The sequence below is a fragment of the Bombina bombina genome, chromosome 1 (assembly GCF_027579735.1).
Source record: "Bombina bombina isolate aBomBom1 chromosome 1, aBomBom1.pri, whole genome shotgun sequence".
Lineage (NCBI taxonomy): Eukaryota > Metazoa > Chordata > Amphibia > Anura > Bombinatoridae > Bombina > Bombina bombina.
Genome location: NC_069499.1, coordinates 1,216,948,628 through 1,216,970,125, shown reverse-complemented (window position 1 = coordinate 1,216,970,125; position 21,498 = coordinate 1,216,948,628). Strand labels below are relative to the sequence as shown.

The 21,498-nt window shown below is 40.4% G+C and overlaps 1 protein-coding gene across 2 annotated transcripts in view; it reads left to right on the top strand.

The window, feature by feature from the left end:
* The window catches only part of CETP (cholesteryl ester transfer protein), a 169,320-nt gene that overhangs the window by 91,694 nt on the left and 56,128 nt on the right, over positions 1 to 21,498 (top strand). For both annotated transcript variants that reach the window (XM_053700259.1, XM_053700257.1), the window contains exons 7-10: positions 7,553 to 7,613; positions 7,837 to 7,928; positions 9,515 to 9,694; positions 10,634 to 10,675. In XM_053700259.1, coding sequence (XP_053556234.1) covers positions 7,553 to 7,613; positions 7,837 to 7,928; positions 9,515 to 9,694; positions 10,634 to 10,675 — 375 coding nt within the window. The remainder of the gene's footprint in view (positions 1 to 7,552; positions 7,614 to 7,836; positions 7,929 to 9,514; positions 9,695 to 10,633; positions 10,676 to 21,498) is intronic.

The window sequence follows — 21,498 nt, the reverse complement described above, 5'->3', positions numbered from 1 at the left end:
AAAAACATACTTCTCCATAAATAACACTCCTAAAGTCAATGTAGGCAACCTATGGGAAGCTCATAAAAGCACCTTGAGAGGGGGTGGAGGTAGTGCCCAAACAGAGCAGACGCATAGTGCTGGAGCTCCGAGAAACGGCATCTATTTTACTTGACTTACTGAGTCTTAACACTACCTAAGTGTGATCTACGCATTTTAGGTGTGCCCTACAACTGATTGGAAAGCTGTCCGGTGACTTAGGAGTGATATCCTTTGGGCGGAGGAGAGTGAAGGTCCTTGATTCAGATTGGGCCTAGTTGGTGCTGGGGCCCTCCGAGAACTACAATCTACAAAAAAGCGGATACTGAGCCGCACTAGAACCTTTACCCATTGCCATGGAGGACCTATATGTTATGCTGCGGGCCTGCATGGAGGAGCTTGAGAGAGGATTCTGTGAGAAAATAGATGACATTATAATGTCCATGAAAGCAGTGAGAGAGGACCTGAAGACTAGAAAGACAACAGAAGGCGCAGCATTGAATATAAGGACAATCTTTGTAGGATCTCCTTCAGCACCCACTTGTTCGCTGCCAACTGCTGATGAGATGAGACGAGAGGAAAGGAGTCTTCCGGAGCAGCCGTGCGAGCCGACAATCCCCGCTGATTTGGGCCGCCAGAGATGCGGCCCAGCTGTGGCAGTAAATGCCTTTAGAGCACGAGAAGATAGCGTGTGTGGCGGCTAAGTTGTTGTGATCCTGCAGGTCCGTACAGAAGAGGAACATGCTCGGAGTGAGGCTAGTTACCACCCTAGAAGCAGCCTCTTTTTGCTCAACATGTGCCTTTCACAGAGAAAAACTTTCCTGAAGCATATCAGTCTGATCCTGACTTAACAGTACAGTCCAGCCCCAAAATACCAGGCAATCCCTCTCTGAACAAGAGAAACAACAAAATCCCAGATGTACGTTTCGGCCTAGTGTGGGCCTCGCCAGTGAGGTACAGCCATATCCCTCTAGGCACACTGAGCAACGGGTCCATGTCTGGATTCCAACATCACACTTAGGGAGACTTCCCTAAATGTCATAATTTGCATAAATAAAAGGAGAGAAGCGCTCAACCTGGAAACGAACAATAGCATAATAGCTTGTTCTATGGCTAGTTACTACACTAGAAGCAGCCTCTTTTTACTCAACATGTGCCTATCAGAGAGAATCTGATCCTGACTCTTAGGTCTCCCTATGAGTTAAAAGGGGAAACCAGACGTGGACTCCTTGCACATATGCCCTAGAGAGATGCAACTGCACCTCACTGACGAGGCCCAAGAGAGGCCGAAATGTACATCTGGGGTTTGTTGTTTTCTCTTGTTCAGAGAAGAATTGCCTGGTATTTTGGCGCTGGACTGTCATTGGGCAGAGTCAGACTGATATGCTACAGGATATATTTTTTTCTGTGCAAGGCATAATGTGCTAAAAGAAACTGCACACTGAGTGGCACTGGCCTTGTGGACAAGCATGGAAGTTTTTCTAGCTTTTGTTCTGTCTCAGTTTAGTGCGTCTCTCTATTTTCTTGTTTTTATGCAAATTACTCTTAGGTCTCCCTATGAGTTAAAAGGGGAAACCAGACGTGGACTCCTTGCACACATGCCCTAGAGAGATGCAACTGCACCTCACTGACGAGGCCCAAGAGAGGCCGAAACATACGTCTGTGGTTTGTTGTTTTCTCTTGTTCAGAGAAGAATTGCCTGGTATTTCGGCGCTGGACTGTTTGGGCAGAGTCAGACTGATATGCTACAGGATATTTTTTCTCTGTGAAAGGCATAATGTGCTAAAAGAGACTGCACACTGAGTGGCACTGGCCTTGTGGACAAGGATGGAAGTTTTTTTAGCTTTTGTTCTGTCTCAATTTAGTGCGTTTCTCTATTTTCTTCTCTTTATATGTTAGTCTCAGATCATTGGTGCCCCAAGTCTTTGGTTTGTGTGCTGTTTCTTCACTTGTGTAACATGGCAGGGGACTGAGTCCTTTCCCTATTCATGAGGCGTACTACAATACGGATAATCAATCTTATATATATACATTTACCACATTTACCCATATATTGATTGGCATGTGTGAGCACATTTCCACAGTATCACCATTTTAGATAACTAGGGATTAGAAATAATGCAAACACATTATAGTAAAGATTAGATATGAGGTTCATTATATAGTCCATTTGCCCCTAGGTAAATGGGGAACTTACCACTGGTGGTGCCTCCGCAGGGACAGAACTACTTGTTACAGCTATATTATATAAACAGATATATATTAATTTTAGCACCCTTACAGAGTCCTTACCTACTAGGGTTACTCACAGCAATTAAGTTATACAGATTTCTGGCACTTCTTGTCATATTGTGTTTTGTAATGAGCTTGTTTCCTTGACAACATAGTAGTCCCCTCCGGATATATATATATATTACTTCTATGAGGAGAGCCTATACAACATATATAGCGTGCAATGTGTGCATTGTTTGAGGAGAGGGACTCCATCACCAGCTTTTATCCGCATGACCCCCCCATCCCTACTTTGGGGCAAGGCATAAATAACTTATCTTCCGCACTATCTTTTTGGCAGAGTTCTGTAGTCTCTGCCCAGTTCATAGAGCTTCTGTTACAAAGTTTATCCTCATATTAGTGTAAAAAGGTTCTTCGGGCCCTAACAAGGAAATATTTATTGTGTTTATTCTTATGTATCTTATTGCTTACAGAGTGTCTGTTCCCATAACTTCATTAAGATTGTCAGACCACATAAAAGTCTGTTGTTACTATTAAAACTGCTGGGATTTTGTTTCATGTTAACTGATTTTAGTTGTAAGTAATCTATGTGTCCTCCCCGAACTTTGAAGAGTATGATCCTGTCAGTGGATCTGGCTGTCATGGATGACATGACGAAGCCTTAATAAAAACAAAATGAGGAGCGAACAAATTTGTCCTATAAGACTGGAATGTATAGTTGCACCTTGATGAGATATGTATTTCATTGTCAACTTCTGCGAAAGCTTTTGTAACTGTGTTTATCCCGCTTGTAATAGTATGTCCTTGTTTCCTCAATAAAAAGAAAATTTATATAAAAAAAAGCACCTTGAGGGGAGAATTCATAAAAATTAAAGTCCAAATAAATAGAAAAAAAAAGAGAAGAATTTGCTTCTGTGGCCCAGCAAATTTCAGAATTAGACTATTCTCACAAAATAAACCCAGAGGATACCAAAATTCAAGAACACCTACTTGACGCCATCAACAAATTATTGCAGTATAGAGCCCAACGACAACTCTTATTTGTACAAAATACCTTTTACAGGGAGGGTAACAAATCAGGGAAATTATTAGCAAAAACCCTTAAAAAACAGCAACAGAAAATTTACATTCACTCAGTCAATTCCTCCCAAGGCGAATCTTTAGAAGACACACACTCCATAGCAGATTAATTCAAACAATATTACCACAGACTATACAACTTATTTCCAAATAGGAACATTTCCTCTCACCGACAATCATGCAAACATTACCTAGAAAATATCCCAATCCCAAATTAACCCCAGAACTTAGGGAATATCTGGAACAACCCATTTAAGCTTCAGAGATTCAGAAGGCAATAAAAAATCTAAAGCCAAGTAAAGCTCCAGGCCCAGATGGGTTTTCAGGTCTATACTACAAAACTTTTTCAAAATATTTCATACCCCGCCTAACTTCTCTTTTTAATTTAATTCCTGAGACACTTCCTTTCCCAGACACCATGCTTCAGGCCAACATCTCTTTCCTCGCAAAACCCTGGTAAGTCCCCTAACACCACTGCCAATTTCAGGCCGATCTCTCTACTAAATGTACATCTAAAATTATATGCCAAAATTCTCGCAACTCGTTTAAATCAAATTCTCCCACAAATCATTCACCAAGACCAAGTAGGTTTCGTCCCCCAAAGAGAAGCAAAAGGCAACACTGTAAAAATTCTTAACCTACTTGAACACATTTCATCAACTAACTTACCTTGATTGGACATTTCTCTCATCTACACTACAACACTTTAATTTCCCCACAAAGTTTACGCAGAAAATTATTGCCTTATATAATAATCCCACAGCACAAGCAAGGTTGTTAATGGGAGCCTGTCCAAAACTTTTGAGATTCGGAATGGGTCACGGCAGGGATGCCCACTTTCCTCCTTTCTATTCATCCTTTCTCTGGAACCTTTGGCTGCTAGGATTAGGATGAATAACTTCATACAAGGGATTGAAAAAGGACATCCATCCCACAAATTAGCTATCTTCGCAGCTGATATACACCTGACACTCAAACACCCCCAAAACTCACTACAGGCGACACTCTCTGAATTAACTCAATACGGCCTTCTTTCCAATTTCCAAGTTAACACATCTAAATCAGAATACCTCGCTATCAATCTCTCCCAACTGGAACTAAATACCATAAAATTTATGGAACCATCAAACCAAAAACTAAGTACTTAAAATATTTGGGAATTCACCTTACCCCAGATCGCCTAGCCCTACGCAAATATAATTATGGTAGATTAATCTCGGAATTCAAATCCTTAACTTCCTCCTGGCTCCCCAAGGCCATCTCATGGTCTGGAAGGATTCAAGCGGTCAAAATGATGTTGCTTCCTAAAGTGCTCTATCTACTACAAACAGTACTAATCCCAGGCATTTTAAAAGATCTAGATACATTACAAAAAAAAAATCATGAATTATTATATCTGTCATCGCAGACCACCGCGTATTTACAAAAATACCCTTTATAAACATCCTAAAGTGGGGGGTCTGAGAGTTCCTCATCTTTGATCATATAAATTAGCTGTTTCCCTACAGAGAATATCAGGATGGTGTAAATTTCAGAGGGAGGGTTCCAAGGCATGGGTACAAATTGAATCCTCTCTATCATTAACACAACACCTGGGTGGGGATTGTTGGAATTCAACAATAAACAGAAAATCTCTCCATCCTCTCTTTCCAATGATACTTGGGCAAACTGGATACACATTCGCAGCTCCTACAGCAAAATCACAACCATATACTCCCCTTTTGCCCCTCTACTACACAATCCTGAATTTGCACCAGGACTTTCTTCCCATACCCCAAGCTTAGCTGAGCTCCCTGACCTCCTACCTATGTACCTATTGACAGACAATAGCAACCCAAAAACTAAACAACAACTAGACTCTCTAGAACACCCATTCTTTAGCTCCTGGTTCTGTTATAACCAATTTAGACACTTTCTACTCATGCATAAAAACAAACAGGATCTCACTGGTCCAATAACTGCATTCAAACAACTGTGCATTTCCAAAGATAACACCAAAAAAATAATCTCTATCATATACAAAAACATTATAGCCAATCGGTTTGCCCATTTACCCACGTACACGAAAAGCTGGGATAGAGAGTTAGGAACCAAGACTTCTCACCAAGACTGGGCTCGTAGATTTAAAAACTCATTCTGCCCATTCCTCCCATGCAAAGGTAAAAACATCAAAATATTAATGAGATGGTACCTGACACCAACAAAATTAAAATATATATACAAAAACACGTCCATAAACAGCTGAAGAGGATGTTCTCAGGAGGGTCACATGTTACACTTTTGGTGGAACTGTATCCCTATTAAAAAATATTGGACTAACATATTCAACAATATAAACAAAGTTTTACACTCATATTTAATACCTAATCCAGAGTTGATTTTACTCAATTAATCTAGCAAAATAACATGCAAACTTAAAACACCTGTTACAAATAATGCTTAAAGTGAAGGTCAATTTGGATGAATTAGTGCCCGGTTTTTAATAAACCTATTAAAAACAAGGGCACTTTAATTTATCAAAAATGACATTTCACTTGTTTTATTCAAAAACGTACCTTTTAATCCTGAATGCCGCTCCAGCGATTCCCCCGGCCGCCGGAAGCCTCTTCTTAGGTCAGAAATGACGAATCCGGCTTCCTTCAATCATGGCTTCCCCCCCCGGGCGGATCATGACCTGATGCAATGCTGTGATTGGAGGAAGCCGGATTCGTCATTTTTGGACCCGCGAAGAGGGCTTGCTACTGGCGGAGGAAGCGATACAGCGGCTGACAGGATTAAAAGGTACGTTTTTGAAGAAAAGGAGTGAAATCTCAATTTTGATTAATTAAAATGCCCTTGTTTTTAATAGGTTTATTAAAAACAGGGCACTAATTTATCCAAATTGACCTTCACTTTAATGCAGCTAACCAACAAATTTCAAGACACTGGAAATCCGCACAATCACCTACAATCAATAAATGGAAAACCCTAGTAAACACAAATCTAATCTTAGAAAGATTTTATTTTCTTAAATTAGGGCAATTGTCATTCTACCAGGATTTCCTTTGGGAACCCTACTCTAACACTCCAGAGCATTAATTCCAAAAACATACATACTTAAAATTGAGTTCCGTCATTCCTCACAACCCTCCAAATTGAGACACCTCTGGGGACTGAAATACAAGTCAATACTAACTATTTCGTTAAACAGTAGAGAACTGTTCTTATTATTGTTTTTATTGTTTGCTATTGTTATTATTATTGTTCTATAAGTAATAATATTTACCTACAATAGATCGGTTAGACTGTCCACCCACAACAAATACTTCTCCCTCTTTTTCGATGGATAAGTGGACTCCACATTTGAGGAACAACCCAAGCAGCTATTCTTAGCTTGATCCCTGTTCACCTTACACTCCCGATATAGTGACTGTTCACAAACTTGAAATGGTTCTTGGTTTATAAAACTGAATTGAAAGACTCTAACGCTGCAGGCTGCTAAGTCTTGAATAAGAGACTTCACTGAGTACAAATCCAAGAAACCAAACTGTTACTTACTGTATATTCTAATGGCTTTATTTCATGTGTTTGTATTTCAACAAAATATCAATAAAGAAAAATATATATAAAAAAACAACTTACCAGGGTTTTGGGTTACATGAAAGTGTATAGGGGGAAACAGATGTATTGGTCTTATAAATTATAAAAGCTTAAGTATTTTTTTAAGGACTGACAAAAGGTACCACTACAAAATGTGAATTCTGCCTTACGCTTTGCCCTGCGATAGTGATATCACTAATAACTTTAGGAAGTTGATGCAGCGTGTTATGCTAGAGAATACATATGATTGGATAAATAGGCCCCTTTGTTTACATGGGTTAGTTTTTTGAGTATAGCTGCAAAAATAATATGGTTAATGTTTAGGTATGTGAGCAAGTTCTGCAGTCTTGCAAATAAATTAACTCACTGGCTGAGCATGAAAGCATTCCCAAATCATCAACACCTTAGTTCGGGACAATTAGGGACAGGTTATAGCAGGGCTTGTGAAATTTGCATTGTGATCTCCAGTTCCCAGAATTGGAAACACCACAATAAATTACAGGAAAGGGAGTAAAATAATTCCTGTACATAATTTTAGATATATGTATGCTGTTTAATTGTAATTGTGTGCAGAGAGTTTATTTAGCACTTTATATAGTTTAATTACAAATTTAATCACTACCATTCTTTTTATGCATTTCAGATCTGTAAAGAAATTAATCATGTGGCCAATTTACTTGCACATTTTATTCAAGAAAGAGCTGGTAAGTTATTGGTGTTGTATATGAATTCCAAATTCTAAAACTCTGTTGTTTTCAAATTTTACTTATTGTTTAATTAAAATTGAAATCATATTTATTCCAAATTAAACATACATCTGAATATCAGTTGCATCCTAAATTTAGAAAACATTTTTGGGACTTTCATTAGGTTGTTTCTCTGACTGAGGGATGATGATTTCTCTATTAACCTTAGTTATTCTTGCAGAGGACTTCCTCAGTGATGGAGATATTGGGGTAAACATTGATGTCACTTCTTTTCCTGTTATAAAAGGAAGTTACATGGAATCTCATCACAAGGTCAGTGAAAACAAGTAACTTGAAACTATGGGGTTGTTTCAGTGATAGTATTTAACCAGTGTATGTAATCCACGATATTTAGGGGGATACATTTACTATTTTTCTATGGTATTCGAGATTTTGCAGTAGGAAAACATACTGACCATATTAATTAGCATGCGTCTACTCTAAATACATAATTATGCAGCATACCCGAAACTGAAGGATTAGATTCCCACACTCTTTCATCATAACAGTTTTTTTTTTAATTATATTTGATCATCATCATTAATAAAAAAAACAAGCTACACAGGTAAATAATTCACTTGGTGGCAACCCTTTGCAAGAGGATAATATTAAGGATGAAAAAGATTCACAATGAGGAAGATATCTAGAGAAAGAGGAGAGTGCATCTAAGGGACATTAATAGTTCAGAGGGAGGATGAAAAGAAACAGGGTTATGAAAGCCAGCGACATAAAGCTGGCTGTGTAAATATAACATTGTCTGAAAGCAAAAAAGAATCAAGAATCCTAGACAATTCACTGGAAAAGCACAATCTAGAACAGATCAGGAGGGCACAGATTCTTTGGTGCTTTTACAATGAACAATGAAGACATTTTCTGAAAGATAAGTGCAATTGTTTTACTTAAAAAGAATATCCTTTCAGAATTATTTCAGATATACTGTATGTATAGGTATATATCCTCAAGTCCAGAATTCTAAAATCCAGAAATATTCCAAAATCCAGACTTCTTCATTAGTATTTTTTTTTTTAAGTTAAATTATTAAAAAAATACCCGCCAGTAAGTCGAAAACCAAACCAAATATGGCAGGCAGAGAAGACTTTGTGTTCTAAAAGGCAAATAATAGTCAATAATACCTTTCTGATTACAGTACTGTACTATATTACTGTTTGAACTATGTATACAAAAGTATTTAAAATGATATAAAACTTCCTTTAGCTTTCATGTATATGCTGTATTATGTAAATATTGCCTAAATGACATAAGATTGTTTACACTTGGTCCCATCCCCTCTCCCAACAGTCCCATTTTACCGATAAAAAATATACAAATATTCTGAAATCCAAATAATTCCAGAATCCAAACCTTTTCCAGTCCCAACCAGTTTGGATAAAGGATTTTGTACCTGTATCACTTTTGAAAAAGAGGATCTTTGGGATTAAGTCCCATTACTTCCTATCATCAGGCACAATATTCAGGGACAACTGGTCCTAGGACCTGCAGGGACAAAAGTTGTGTGGTGGAGCTTATGACACTTGTCATAAAAATATCATTAAGGAACCATTCTTTTTATATTTCACAGTATTCTATGTATGTATATTAGCACACTTTCTTATACTTAAAGTAATGTTTGTCTTTGAATATATTTCAAGAGACAAAGGGTCCTGATAAGTCTGTTTTCCCTGTAGACAAGATTATTTCCCAGTTGTCTGCTAAGGTTGCCTGGTGAGAGGAAGACTAACTTTAAAGCCATTAAACTATATATTTATGTTTGTAATAATATAAAACATATTTAAACATTGTTTCTAATTTTAAAAAAAATACAGTAATGATAAATATACCCCTATGTTTGTCTTTCTCAGGGTCTTCTACGCTATAAAAATGTTTCTAGCTCCTTCAATAGTTCCACATTCTCTCCTTCCCTCTTAACTGACCACAAAATGCTCTACTTCTGGTTTTCTGAGCATGTGTTAAACTCTCTGGCGCTGGCCTCATTCCTGGATAAACGATTGGTTCTGGAACTCAAAGGAGGTGACCTAAAGGTAGGCAAGGGGTTTGACCTTTAATGTCAGATAGCAAGGAGGTCCAAATGTCACTTTAATTTATAGGTTAACAAACTGGTTATACAATTATTTTGTAGAGGTTCCAGACAAATTTTGTCAAGGTATCTGAAAAACCGATAAAAATGTTTTTAGATAAAAATACAGACATTTAAAGAAACAAATCACCTTTGAACTGCACAGTATTTCTGCAATACACTTTCTCAAAGTATTTTTGCAAACATGTCTTGCAAAAATGTTTCTAGTCAAATTAGAAATGCTCTTCTGAACGTTTCAAATTTGTTCTATGCCCATTTAAGTAAATTTGTTTTATCACTAAAACACAATCACCCTTTTTCATGGTTGTATGCACCTTTACAGTAGCTGAAGAGACCTTTGAAAGTATGTAAAAATAGTAACACAAAGATCTAAGGCCTAGGGACATATTTATCAAGCTCTGTATGGAGCTTGATGCCCGTTTTTTCTGGCGAGCCTGAAGGCTCACCGGAAACGGAAGTTATGAAGCAGCGGTCTAAAGACCGCTGCTCCATAACTCGTCCGCCTGTTCTGAGGCGGTGGATAGAAATCAACCCAATCGAATACGATCGGGTTGATTGACACCCCCTGCGCGAATCTGCAGGGGGCGGCATTGCACCAGCAGTTTACAAGAACTTCTGGTGCATTGATAAATGCTGACAGCGTATGCTGTCGGCATTTATCGATGTGTAGTGATGTGCAGCGGACATGATACGCTACTTCGTATCATGTCCACTCGCACATTGATACATATGCCCCCTAGTTTCCATTGAGGTGGTAAATTGTTTCCAAACTTTACCACCTCAATGGAAACTAGGCCTAAGTTAAATGAGTACTACAAGATTTTCATGCGCAAAAAACTCTCTCCTTTGGTTATCAGAATTAAATATGTAATGTGTTTTTTAGGAGATACTGGAAAAAGAATCCCAATGGAAACCCCTACAACAGGTAAGCTGGAAATGGCATTTATTGTGTAAAGCTTACAGGCATGACTGGAGAAAGAATAACTTTCACTGCTGTGATATTAAACTGTTCCACACTCTATACCATTGAAGAACACCCACAATAGTCATTAACCTATCCAGAGAATTAAAGGGCCATGATACCCAAATGTTGAAACACTTAAAAATGATACAGCATAGCTGTAAAAAGATGACTAGAAAATATCACCTGAACATCTCTATGTAAAAAAGAAAGATTTTACCTCAAACGTTCCTCAGTAGCCAGATCCCATTGTAAAGGACTTCTAAGCAGCAAATCAGTATGGCTGTCCCAGGACAAATAAGGGAGTGAGTGTCAGGGTGCCAGGAATCAGACTGAGATGAGAAGTGCAAAAATAATCACACATTTATTCATAGCAAAAATAATAAAAAGACCACAAGTCAAATAACAAGCCAGGAGTCAACACCAGAGCTGGTAGTCAGACGAGCCGAGTCAGGAGCCAGAAAAACAGCAGAGTCGGGAACAAGCCAGGGATCAGGAACCAGGAAGGACATAGGGCAGCCAGGTAATACACAGGAACTCTCACAAACAGGTCTGAGACAATGCAAAGGCAAAGCATACTGAACAGAGGCCCTTTAAATAATAAGTGATGACATCACAATTCTGAGACAGCATCCTGTCTCACATGGATGACGCACACCAGTCTGGCCATAAAAGGAAGTGTAAGAAATGAGCAGCATCCCCCACAATGCACCATAGTCAAGAAGAGAGGTGAGTAAAATTGCTGCCAGCAGATGGCAAACAACAGGGGAAAAACCCTGACAGTACCTTCCCCTCAAAGATCCCTCCCCCGCGGAGGACAAAAGGCTTATTGCGGAAACGGGCATGGAAGGCACGGAGGAGGGCGGGAGCATGAACATCAGAGGAGGGAACCTAAGAACGCTCCTCCGGACCATAGCCCCTCCAGTGAACCAAATGCTGTACATGGCCCCTGGACATACGAGAGTCAATAATGCTGCTGACCTCATACTCCTCATGGTTGTCAACAAAGATAGGACGGGGAAGAGGCAACACAGTGGTAAACCAATTACAAACCAATGGTTTCAAGAGGGAGACATGAAAAACATTGGAGATGCGCATAGCAGGAGGAAGGTCAAGAGTGTAGGCCACAGGATTAACCCGTCAGAGTATTCGAATAGGACCAACATAACAAGGAGCCAATTTATTGGAAGGCATATGAAGGTTCAAGTTGCGGGAGGACAGCCAAACTCTCTCACCAACCTGGTAGGAAGGTGCGGGCCGACGCCTACGATCAGCCTGGAACTTTTGGTGCTGCATAGAACGATGAAGACAATCCTGAATCTGCACCCACGTGGAACGGAGTTGCGGGAGATGCTCCTCCAAAGCTGAAATACCCTGAGACATGAATGAATCGGGCAACAAGGATGGTTGAAACCATAATTCGCCATGAACGGGGATAACTTGGAGGAAGCATTAATAGCACTATTACGAGCAAACTCTGCCCAAGGTAACAGTTCAGACCAATTATTGTGGTGATCTGAGACATAGCAACGGAGGAACTGTTCCAGAGCTTTATTAGACCATTCCGCAGCCCCATTATATTGAGGGTGATATGCAGAGGAGAAGGAAAGCTGGATCCCCATTTGAGCACAAAAGGAACGCCAAAATCTGGAGACAAACTGGCTACCCCGGTCCGACACTATCTCCTTGGGTAACCCATGTAAACGGAAGACCTCCCAGGCAAAATTTGAAGCAAGCTCCTGAGCGGTAGGCAGCTTCATCAAGGGAATGCAATGTGACATTTTAGAAAAACGGTCAACCACCATAAGGATAACAGTATTGCCATTGGAAGCAGGGAGCTCGACAATGAAGTCCATGGAAAGATGTGTCCAAGGACACTCACCATTAGCAGTAGGTTGAAGAAGACCCACAGGAAGACTTTGAGGAGTCTTATTCTGTGCACAAACTGAGCAGGAGGCAACATACGCAGCAATATCAGAACGAAGACCTGGCCACCAGAATTATTGAGTGACAGACCAAATCATTTGGTTCTTGCCTGGGTGACCTGTGGCTTTAGGATAGTGGTAAGTGTGCAAAAGTTTAGTTTGAAGATTCTCAGGAACAAAACACTTACCACTAGGTTTCTCAGAAGGTGCATTGGTTTGTGCAGCCAGGATCTCCTCCTCCAAGGGAGAAGTCAAATTAGTACGTATGGTAGCCAAAATATGGTCAGGAGGTATAACAGGAGTAGGTACAGACTCTTCTTTGGACAGAGGCGAAAATTGTCGAGAGAGGGCATCAGCCCTAACATTCTTACTACCAGGCAGGTAGGAGACCACATATTTAAACTGAGACAAAAATAGCGCCCATCTGGCCTGTCTGGCGACAAACGTTTTGCTTCAGATAGATAAGTTAAATTCTTGTGGTCAGTAAAAATGAGCACTGGCACACTAGTACCCTCGAGAAGATGCCTCCATTCCTTGAGTGCCAAAATTATGGCCAGTAATTCCCTGTCACCAATTTCATAATTGCACTCTGCTGGAGACAATTTCTTAGAGAAGAAACCACACGGATGCAAGGAACCGTCAGTCGTAGGACGTTGAGACAAGAGGGCACCTACTCCAGTCTCAGACGCATTGACCTCAAGAACGAAAGGCAAGACAGGGTTAGGATGAGCCAGAACTGGAGTGGCAGCAAAGGCAGTCTTAAGACTATCAAAGGCCTTAATGGCAGTAGTTGACCAATGGAGTGGATCATTCTCTTTACGGGTCATGTCTGTGATAGGTTTGACCAAGGAAGAAAAGTTTTTAATAAACTTTCTATAGTAATTGGCGAACCCCTAAAAAATGTTGAATAGACCGAATACCAACTGGGCGAGGCCACTGCAGAACTGCAGATAACTTGTCAGGATCCATGGAGAACCCTGCAACAAAGATAACATAACCTAGGAAGGTTACTTGAGTCTGATGGAACTCACATTTCTCGAGTTTACAAAACAGGCCGTTCTCACGTAGTCTCTGAAGAACCTGTGTAACATCAGAACGATGAGCCTCAAGTGTGGGTGAGTGTATGAGGATGTCGTCTAAGTACACCACAACACACTGTGGCAACATATCTCGTAGGACATCATTAATAAATTCCTGAAAAACAGCAGGAGCATTACATAGGCCAAAGGGCATTACAAGATACTCATAATGCCCGCTCCTAGTGTTAAATGCTATTTTCCATTCGTGACCCTCCTTAATCCTAACGAGATTGTACGCTCCTCTCAAATCAAGTTTAGTAAAGACCGTAGCTCCCTTGAGGTGGTCAAAGAGTTCTGTAATGACCGGAATAGGGTAAGCATTCTTAATGGTAAAACGTTTAAGACCCCTATAATCGATACATGGTCTTAACTCGCCACCCTTTTTCTTCACAAAGAAGAAGCCAGCCCCTGCAGGAGAGCAGGATTTGCAGATGATTCCCCACAACAGAGCATCGGCTACATACTCCTCCATAGCACAATTCTCTGCAACAGACAGAGGGTACACCCGGCCCCGAGGAGGAATGGTTCCGGGTTGCAGGTCTATGGCATAATCGTAAGACCGTTGAGGAGGCAACGTACCGGCACGCACCTTGTCAAACACGTCTAGGAACTCTCGGTACTCCTCTGGCAATTGAGATACTGAAGAAGTGCACCAGACTTTAACTGGTTCCCGAAGACAAGTGGAAATACATTGCGGGGACCACGACAAATTTTCTGACCTGCGCCTGTCGAGACTGGGATTGTGCTTTTGGAGCCAGGGATAACCCAGAACAACTGGAAAATGTGGAGAGTTTATCACCTGGAACTGGAGGGTTTCAAAATGGAGAGCCCCAACAGCCATGGACAATGGAGCAGTTTCGTGAATAACAAGTGCAGGCTGAAGGGGCCTGCCATCAATGGCCTCAATAGCAAGCGGAACGAACCGAGGCAAAACAGGAATGGAGTGCTTTGATACAAAAACACTGTCAATGAAATAGCCCGCAGCACCGGAGTCAACAAGAGCCTGAATTACTATGGAGGAGTCCACCCAGGAAAGGACAACCGTGACAAAAGGTTTCTCCTTAAGCGGTTCCGGGGACAAGGATAAACCACCCAAGGTCTGCCCCCGACAGGACCTTAGGTGTGAGCGTTGCCTGGCCGTGTAGGACAAGACTTCTAAAGGTGACCCTGTAACTCACAATAGAGGCAGAGCCCCTCCCTCCTCCTAAAGGCCCTCTCCGCCACGGAGAGACGCGTGAATCCCAACTGCATTGGCTCAGCAGTACCTGGTGACTCGGGACCAGGAGGCATGGGAGGAGAGGGAGGCATGGGTAGGAACGAACACGTAGGAGACAACGGAACAGGAGGCTTCCGCAAGCGCTCCTTGAAAGAGGGCCTCTCTCTGAGTCTGATGTCAATTAGGATCAAAAAGACACCAATGCCTCGAGATTCTCTGGTAAATCTCTGGCAGCAACTTCGTCTTTAATCGCATCAGAGAGCCCATGAAAGAACGCGGCAACAAGGGCTTCATTGTTCCAACCTACCTTTGCGGCAAGCGTACGGAACTCAATAGCATACTGAGCAACAGATCTTGTACCTTGCTGAATGGAACATCAAATACCCTTCGAAAGGAGGCCACAAATTCAGGGTAATTTGAAATCACAGGTTTATTAGTCTCCCACAAGGGATTAGCCCAGGCAAGAGCTGTGTCAGAGAGTAACGAGATGAGAAATCCCACCTTAGCTCTGTCAGAGGTAAACGCCTGAGGTAACATCTCAAAGTAAATGCCCACCTGGTTCAAAAACCCTCTGCACTAAATAGGATCGCCTCCATATTGCTGAGGTAGAGGTGCAGAACTGGACATGCTCCTGGTAGGCATAGGTGCAGCAGCGGAAACAGGAGCAGCCATAACTTGCGGGACACTTTGGTCCAAATGTGCAGTGCGAGTCAGCAGGGTTTGCAGGGCTAGTGCAAATTGATCCAAGCGGTGATCCTGTTCATCCATCCTGGAAATGATGGCAGGTAAAGGTGGATTATTAGCACCATCAGGATTCATGGCCTTTGCGTAATGTCAGGGTGCCAGGAATAAGACTGAGACGAGAAGTGCAAAAATAATCACACCTTTATTCATAGCAAAAAATAATAAAAAGACCACAAGTCAAATAACAAGCCAGGAGTCAAAACCAGAGCTGGTAGTCAGACGAGCCGAGTCAGGAGCCAGGAAAACAGCAGAGTCAGGAACAAGCCAGGGATCAGGAACCAGGAAGGACGTCAGCCAGCCAGGTAATACATATTAACTTTCACAAACAGGTCTGAGACAACGAAAAGGCAAAGCATACTGAACAGAGGCCCTTTAAATAATAAGTGATGACATCACAATTCTGAGACAGCATCCTGTCTCACATGGATGATGCACACCAGTCTGGCCATAAAATGAAGTGTAGGAAATGAGCAGCATCCCCCACAATGCACCATAGTCAGGAAGAGAGGTGAGTAAAATGGCTGCCAGCAGCACATGGCAAACAACAGGGAAAAAACCCTGACAGTGAGCTTCGTGAACACTCATCTTATTTCCCTATTTAGTTTAAGGAAGTTTACTATGAAATCTCATGAGTTAAGTCAAATCTCATGAGATCACAGTAAAAGAGTTCATGACCTCAGCACTGTTGATGCTGATTTGCTGCTGTTCATTTCTTCATTTTCTTAAAACATTTTTTTACCTGCAGCTGGGCAGCAGCTGAGTATAACTTTTTACACAGAACTTACTCTGCTGAGCTATCTTCCTTTTTTACATAGAGATGCTCACGTGATATTTTCCTTTCAGCTTTTTACAGTTATACTGCATCAGTTTCAAGTGATTTAGCATATGAGTATTATGTCCCTTTAAATAAGCTTGAGGGTTTTTTTGTAGATGTAAAAATATACAGACCTGATGAACCCTATTTGCTATCAGGCTCTATTAAAATAATATGCTTTAAAGTCTATCGGCTAGATTACGAGTTTTGCGTTAGAGGCTATCCGGTGCTAACAAGCAGTTTTCACTCAACGCTCACTTACATGCAGCGCTGGTATTACGAGTTTTTACAAACCCGTCGTTAAAAGACAAGAAGTGAGCGTTGAGCAAAATTTTGCTCATTACCGCACTCCAATACCAGCGCTGCTTAAGTCAGCGGTGAGCTGGTGTAACATGCTCGTGCACGATTTCCCCATAGGAATCAACGGAGAGCCGGCTGAAAAAAAGTATAACACCTGCAAAAAAAGCAGCGTAAAACTACTTAACGCAGCCTCATTGATTCCTATGGGGAAATAAAATTTATGTCTACACCTAACACTCTAACATGAACCCCGAGTCTAAACACCCCATATCTTACACTTATTAACCCCTAATCTGACACCCCCAACATCGCCAACACCTAAATTATAATTATTAACCCCTAATCTGCCGCTCTGGACACCGCCGCCACCTACATTATACTTATGAACCCCTAATCTGTTGCCCCCAACATCGCTGAACCCTATATTATATTTATTAACCCCTACTCTGCCGCACCCAATGTCGCCGCCACCTACCTACACTTATTAACCCCTAATCTGCCGCCCCCAACGTCGCCGCCACTATAATAAACATATTAACCCCTAAACCGCCGCACTCCTGCCTCGCAAACATTAGTTAAATATTATTAACCCCTAATCTGCCGTCCCTAACATCGCCGCCACCTACCTACATTTATTAACCCCTAATCTGCCGCACCCAACATCGCCGCCTAATAGTTACATTGTAGCTAGCTTAGGGTTTATTTTTATTTTACAGGCAAGTTTGTATTTATTTTAACTAGGTAGAATAGTTATTGAATATGTTAGGGACAGCAAATTAGGGGTTAATAATATTTAACTAGTGTTTGCGAGGCGGGAGTGCAGCGTTTAGGGGTTAATATATTTATTATAGTGGCGGCGATGTCCGGTCCGGCAGATTAGGGGTTAAAATTTTTCTTTTAGTAGACAAAGAAGTATATCCAGAACAAGAGTTTGAAAATCAGTTGTAGCTTTATTCCTTAAAATTGTATGATGACCACATACAGCAACACAGGGTTAGTGAAGACAAAACTTCTGACCGGTTTCGGTCGTATTGACCGTAATCATAGAATAACACCTGTTGGGAGGTGCACCCTTTTAAGTCTAACACTATATGTTGATTGGTTAAAAACAACAAGACTTCAGAATTTAACCCTATACATACCATAATAACATTCTGTGTAGATAGTTAACACTTAGTGAGTAAACAAATAGATGAAGATAAATAATACAAATAATAATTAACATAAAAACTTAGATCTCGAATATTATAAACATATATACACATTATATATATTTGGGATGCCAATGACTTTAGAAATTGAACAAAGCAGAGCAAAAAAACACATTATAAAAGACTGGACACGTTATATGAAATAACTACATCTTAAATGTATATATATATGTATGCATACATGCACACGCACACAAGTGCATGTACATACATACACACAAACATACACACTCATACATACCCTTATATATGCATACACCTGTATATGCTTGCATACAATGTTACTATCTATTCTACACATAAGATCCATACTATATGCCTAATTCAATATTAAACCCAATTTGAATTTTGGGTCATAGGGCATATATTATCCACAAACAGATCACTATCAAATAAAATTAACTTTAACAAATCAAGAAAAAGGGATCTGTCAGTCATGTAATAACTGAACAAATTTGTGGATAAGGATATGTAATATCTTATGCAAAAGAGCGACAGTTGAATCAATATCAGAACCATTGGGGAAAATAAAAATTAATTAAGTATATGTAGTTTAACTTAGGTGTCTTATAACTCGCCATATTTTAGTATCCTTTACTGCAATAAGAAGAACAACTTAATTGCAGTGGGGTAGAAATAATGGATGGTATTCTATTATAATGGTTTATTATTGCCAGTAGTTAATAACATCATACTCTGAGTTATACCCATTAGGCAAAAGACACTTTGTTTTAAAAATCCAATAGATTTCTTGTTTGCTTAGGATGGACAACTTATCTCCACCCCTTGGTGGTGTGCCAATTTGTTCAATGGCCTGCCATTTGAAAGTTGTGACATCCTGATTATGAAACTCAATAAAATGAGTGGAAAGAGCCGAACATGTTTTTTTGCTAGAGATATAAGACAGGTGTTCTTTTATACGTTTGCCTACCTCCCTAGTAGTCCTACCTGTATATTGCCTCCTACATTGGGTGCATTCTATGATGTAAATGACAAATTTGCTCCTACAATTTATGCATCCCCTAGTTTGGAACTCCTCACCCGTTACATGGGATCTAAATGTGGGAGAAATATTGATGTGATCACAAGAGGTACATACTTTTCTTCCACATTTAAAGGTGCCATTATGTTTTAACCAAGATGAGCCAGAGGTACCTGCTGTTTGTAACATACTGGGAGCCAAAATATTCCCTATTGTCACATTTCGTTTTGGTACAAACATGCACCCTTGTTTTATTTCATCTTTCAGTTGTTTGTCTCCCATAAGAATGGGTAAGTTGTTTTTAATAATGCGACATACTTCATCATATTGATTGGAATATGACGTAATGAATCTCAATTGTTTTTTTGTATCACACTGGTGTTGTTTTTGTTTTTGTGTTTGTTTTTGTGACTCATGTGTTTCTATTCCATCTTTAATTTCAAAGAAGGCCTTATCAATTACTTTGCTGGGATAACCCCTCTTGAGCATTCTTGATTTTAGATCTCTGCTCTCTCTCTGGAAAGTATCTTCTTTCGTACAATTCCTTCTTGCCCGCAGGAACTGACTTTTAGCAATTCCTTTAAAAACGTGCCGTGGATGGCAACTGCGGGCATGAAGGAGATTGTTGCCTGAGATAGGTTTCCGATAGAGGGCTGAGTTGACCCTGCCTTCCTGGATATCTCCAATAAGGGTAACATCCAGGAAATTAACAGTTTCTTTCTGCCACTCACATGTGAACTGTATTCCCACCTCATTGATATTTAGTAGCTCAACAAATTCTTTTGCTGATTGTTGGTCCGAAGACCAAACAATAAGCAAATCATCAATGAAGCGGACGTACAAAACAATGTGATTAAATCCAGAGGTACTACCTCCATAGACATGGCACCGCTCCCACCAACCCATAAAAAGGTTGGCATATGAGGGGGCAAACTTAGCCCCCATAGCGGTGCCACGCCTCTGGAGGTAGTAACGTCCTTGGAACATAAAAAAATTGTGTTCCAATAAAAACTTCACAATCCTGACTACCAAAACTTTGGATTCAAATGATAGATCAGAGAAAAGGTTCAAATAAAATTCAATAGCTTGGAGACCTTGTGTATGGGGAATCGAGGAGTACAGTGATACGACATCAATTGTCAACCAACTGTACTCCTCCCTCCAAACCACTGGCTCCAACCTCTGTAAGGCATGTGATGTATCTCTAATGTAACTAGGTAATAGGGTCACCATGGGTTGTAACAAGTCATCAACCCATTTGGATAATGGCTCTAAAAGAGAGCCAATACCTGCCACTATGGGTCTCCCCTTGATATTAGTAAGACTCTTATGTACCTTTGGGAGGTGGTGGAAGATGGGTGTCACAGGATCAGTAACCAGACAAAAATTGGCTGTGTCCTGATCCATGAGACCCTCCTCCACCACCTCGTCCAAAAGAAGAGACAGTTCTCTGGTGTACTGTTTGGTAGGATTATTAGACAAGACCATATAAGTGTCACTGTCATTAAGTTGCCTCATGGCCTCTGCCACATAGTGTGATTGATCCATTACAACCACACTCCCGCCTTTATCTGACTGCCTGATCACAATATCTTTGTTGTTTTGTAGCTTTAACAATGCTTCTCTTTCTTTTATGGTCAAGTTAGAAGCATTCTTATTTACAGAGTTAGATAAATCTGTTAAGTCATCTACCACTCTTTCATGGAAAACTTCTAGTATTTTACCTCTAGTTTTAGTTGGGTAAAAAGTTGATTTGTTCTTCATTTTAGATCTAACCTTGCTAACTTGTAAGGCCTCATCCCTTTGATTAATACTACTTAGATCTTCTAGATCAATAAGAGTGCAAGTGTCAGCAAAAGAGAGTTGTGGGTTTAATGCAATTTGTTGCTGAGGAAGAACCAAATTATCAACATTGGACTCATTGTTAGTCTTAAAGAACTTAATTAATGTTAATTCACTTATTAATTTATTGAGATCAAGTATGGTTTGAAAAAGATTGAATTTTCTTGATGGAACAAAACCAAGGCCTAAATTAAGTACTCTAGTTTCCAAATCGGATAGTGTATAGTTGGAAATATTGATAACCATATTTATTGGTATTTCTTTACTTTGGCATTTTTCCCTCTCAAAGTGTATCTCTTCTGTTCTGTCTGTCCTTTCTTTGTCTTTATTGGGTCTATAACTTCCCTGTTTCCCCCTCCCTGGAATTGTTTGGGGTCCTCGCGAAAAACCTGAGGGGTGGATTTATGTGTTTGGATTTGACTACTTGTGGTGCCATTAGTTTTGGGTCTAGTCCCTTGGTCTGAGTGTCCCTTAAGAATACCTTTTTGTGTGGTGGTTGGTACACATATTGCTGCTGGCATGTCTGGGACCTCATCTCTTTCGTTACTAGAATTCGCATCGTCCCCTGAAACATATTCAAAACTCGATGCAAATCTATCCTCATCACTACATTCATTCTCAGAGTCCGAAAAAGTGACCTTTTTGGCACTTTCTGTAGGATTCGAGTTTCCCTC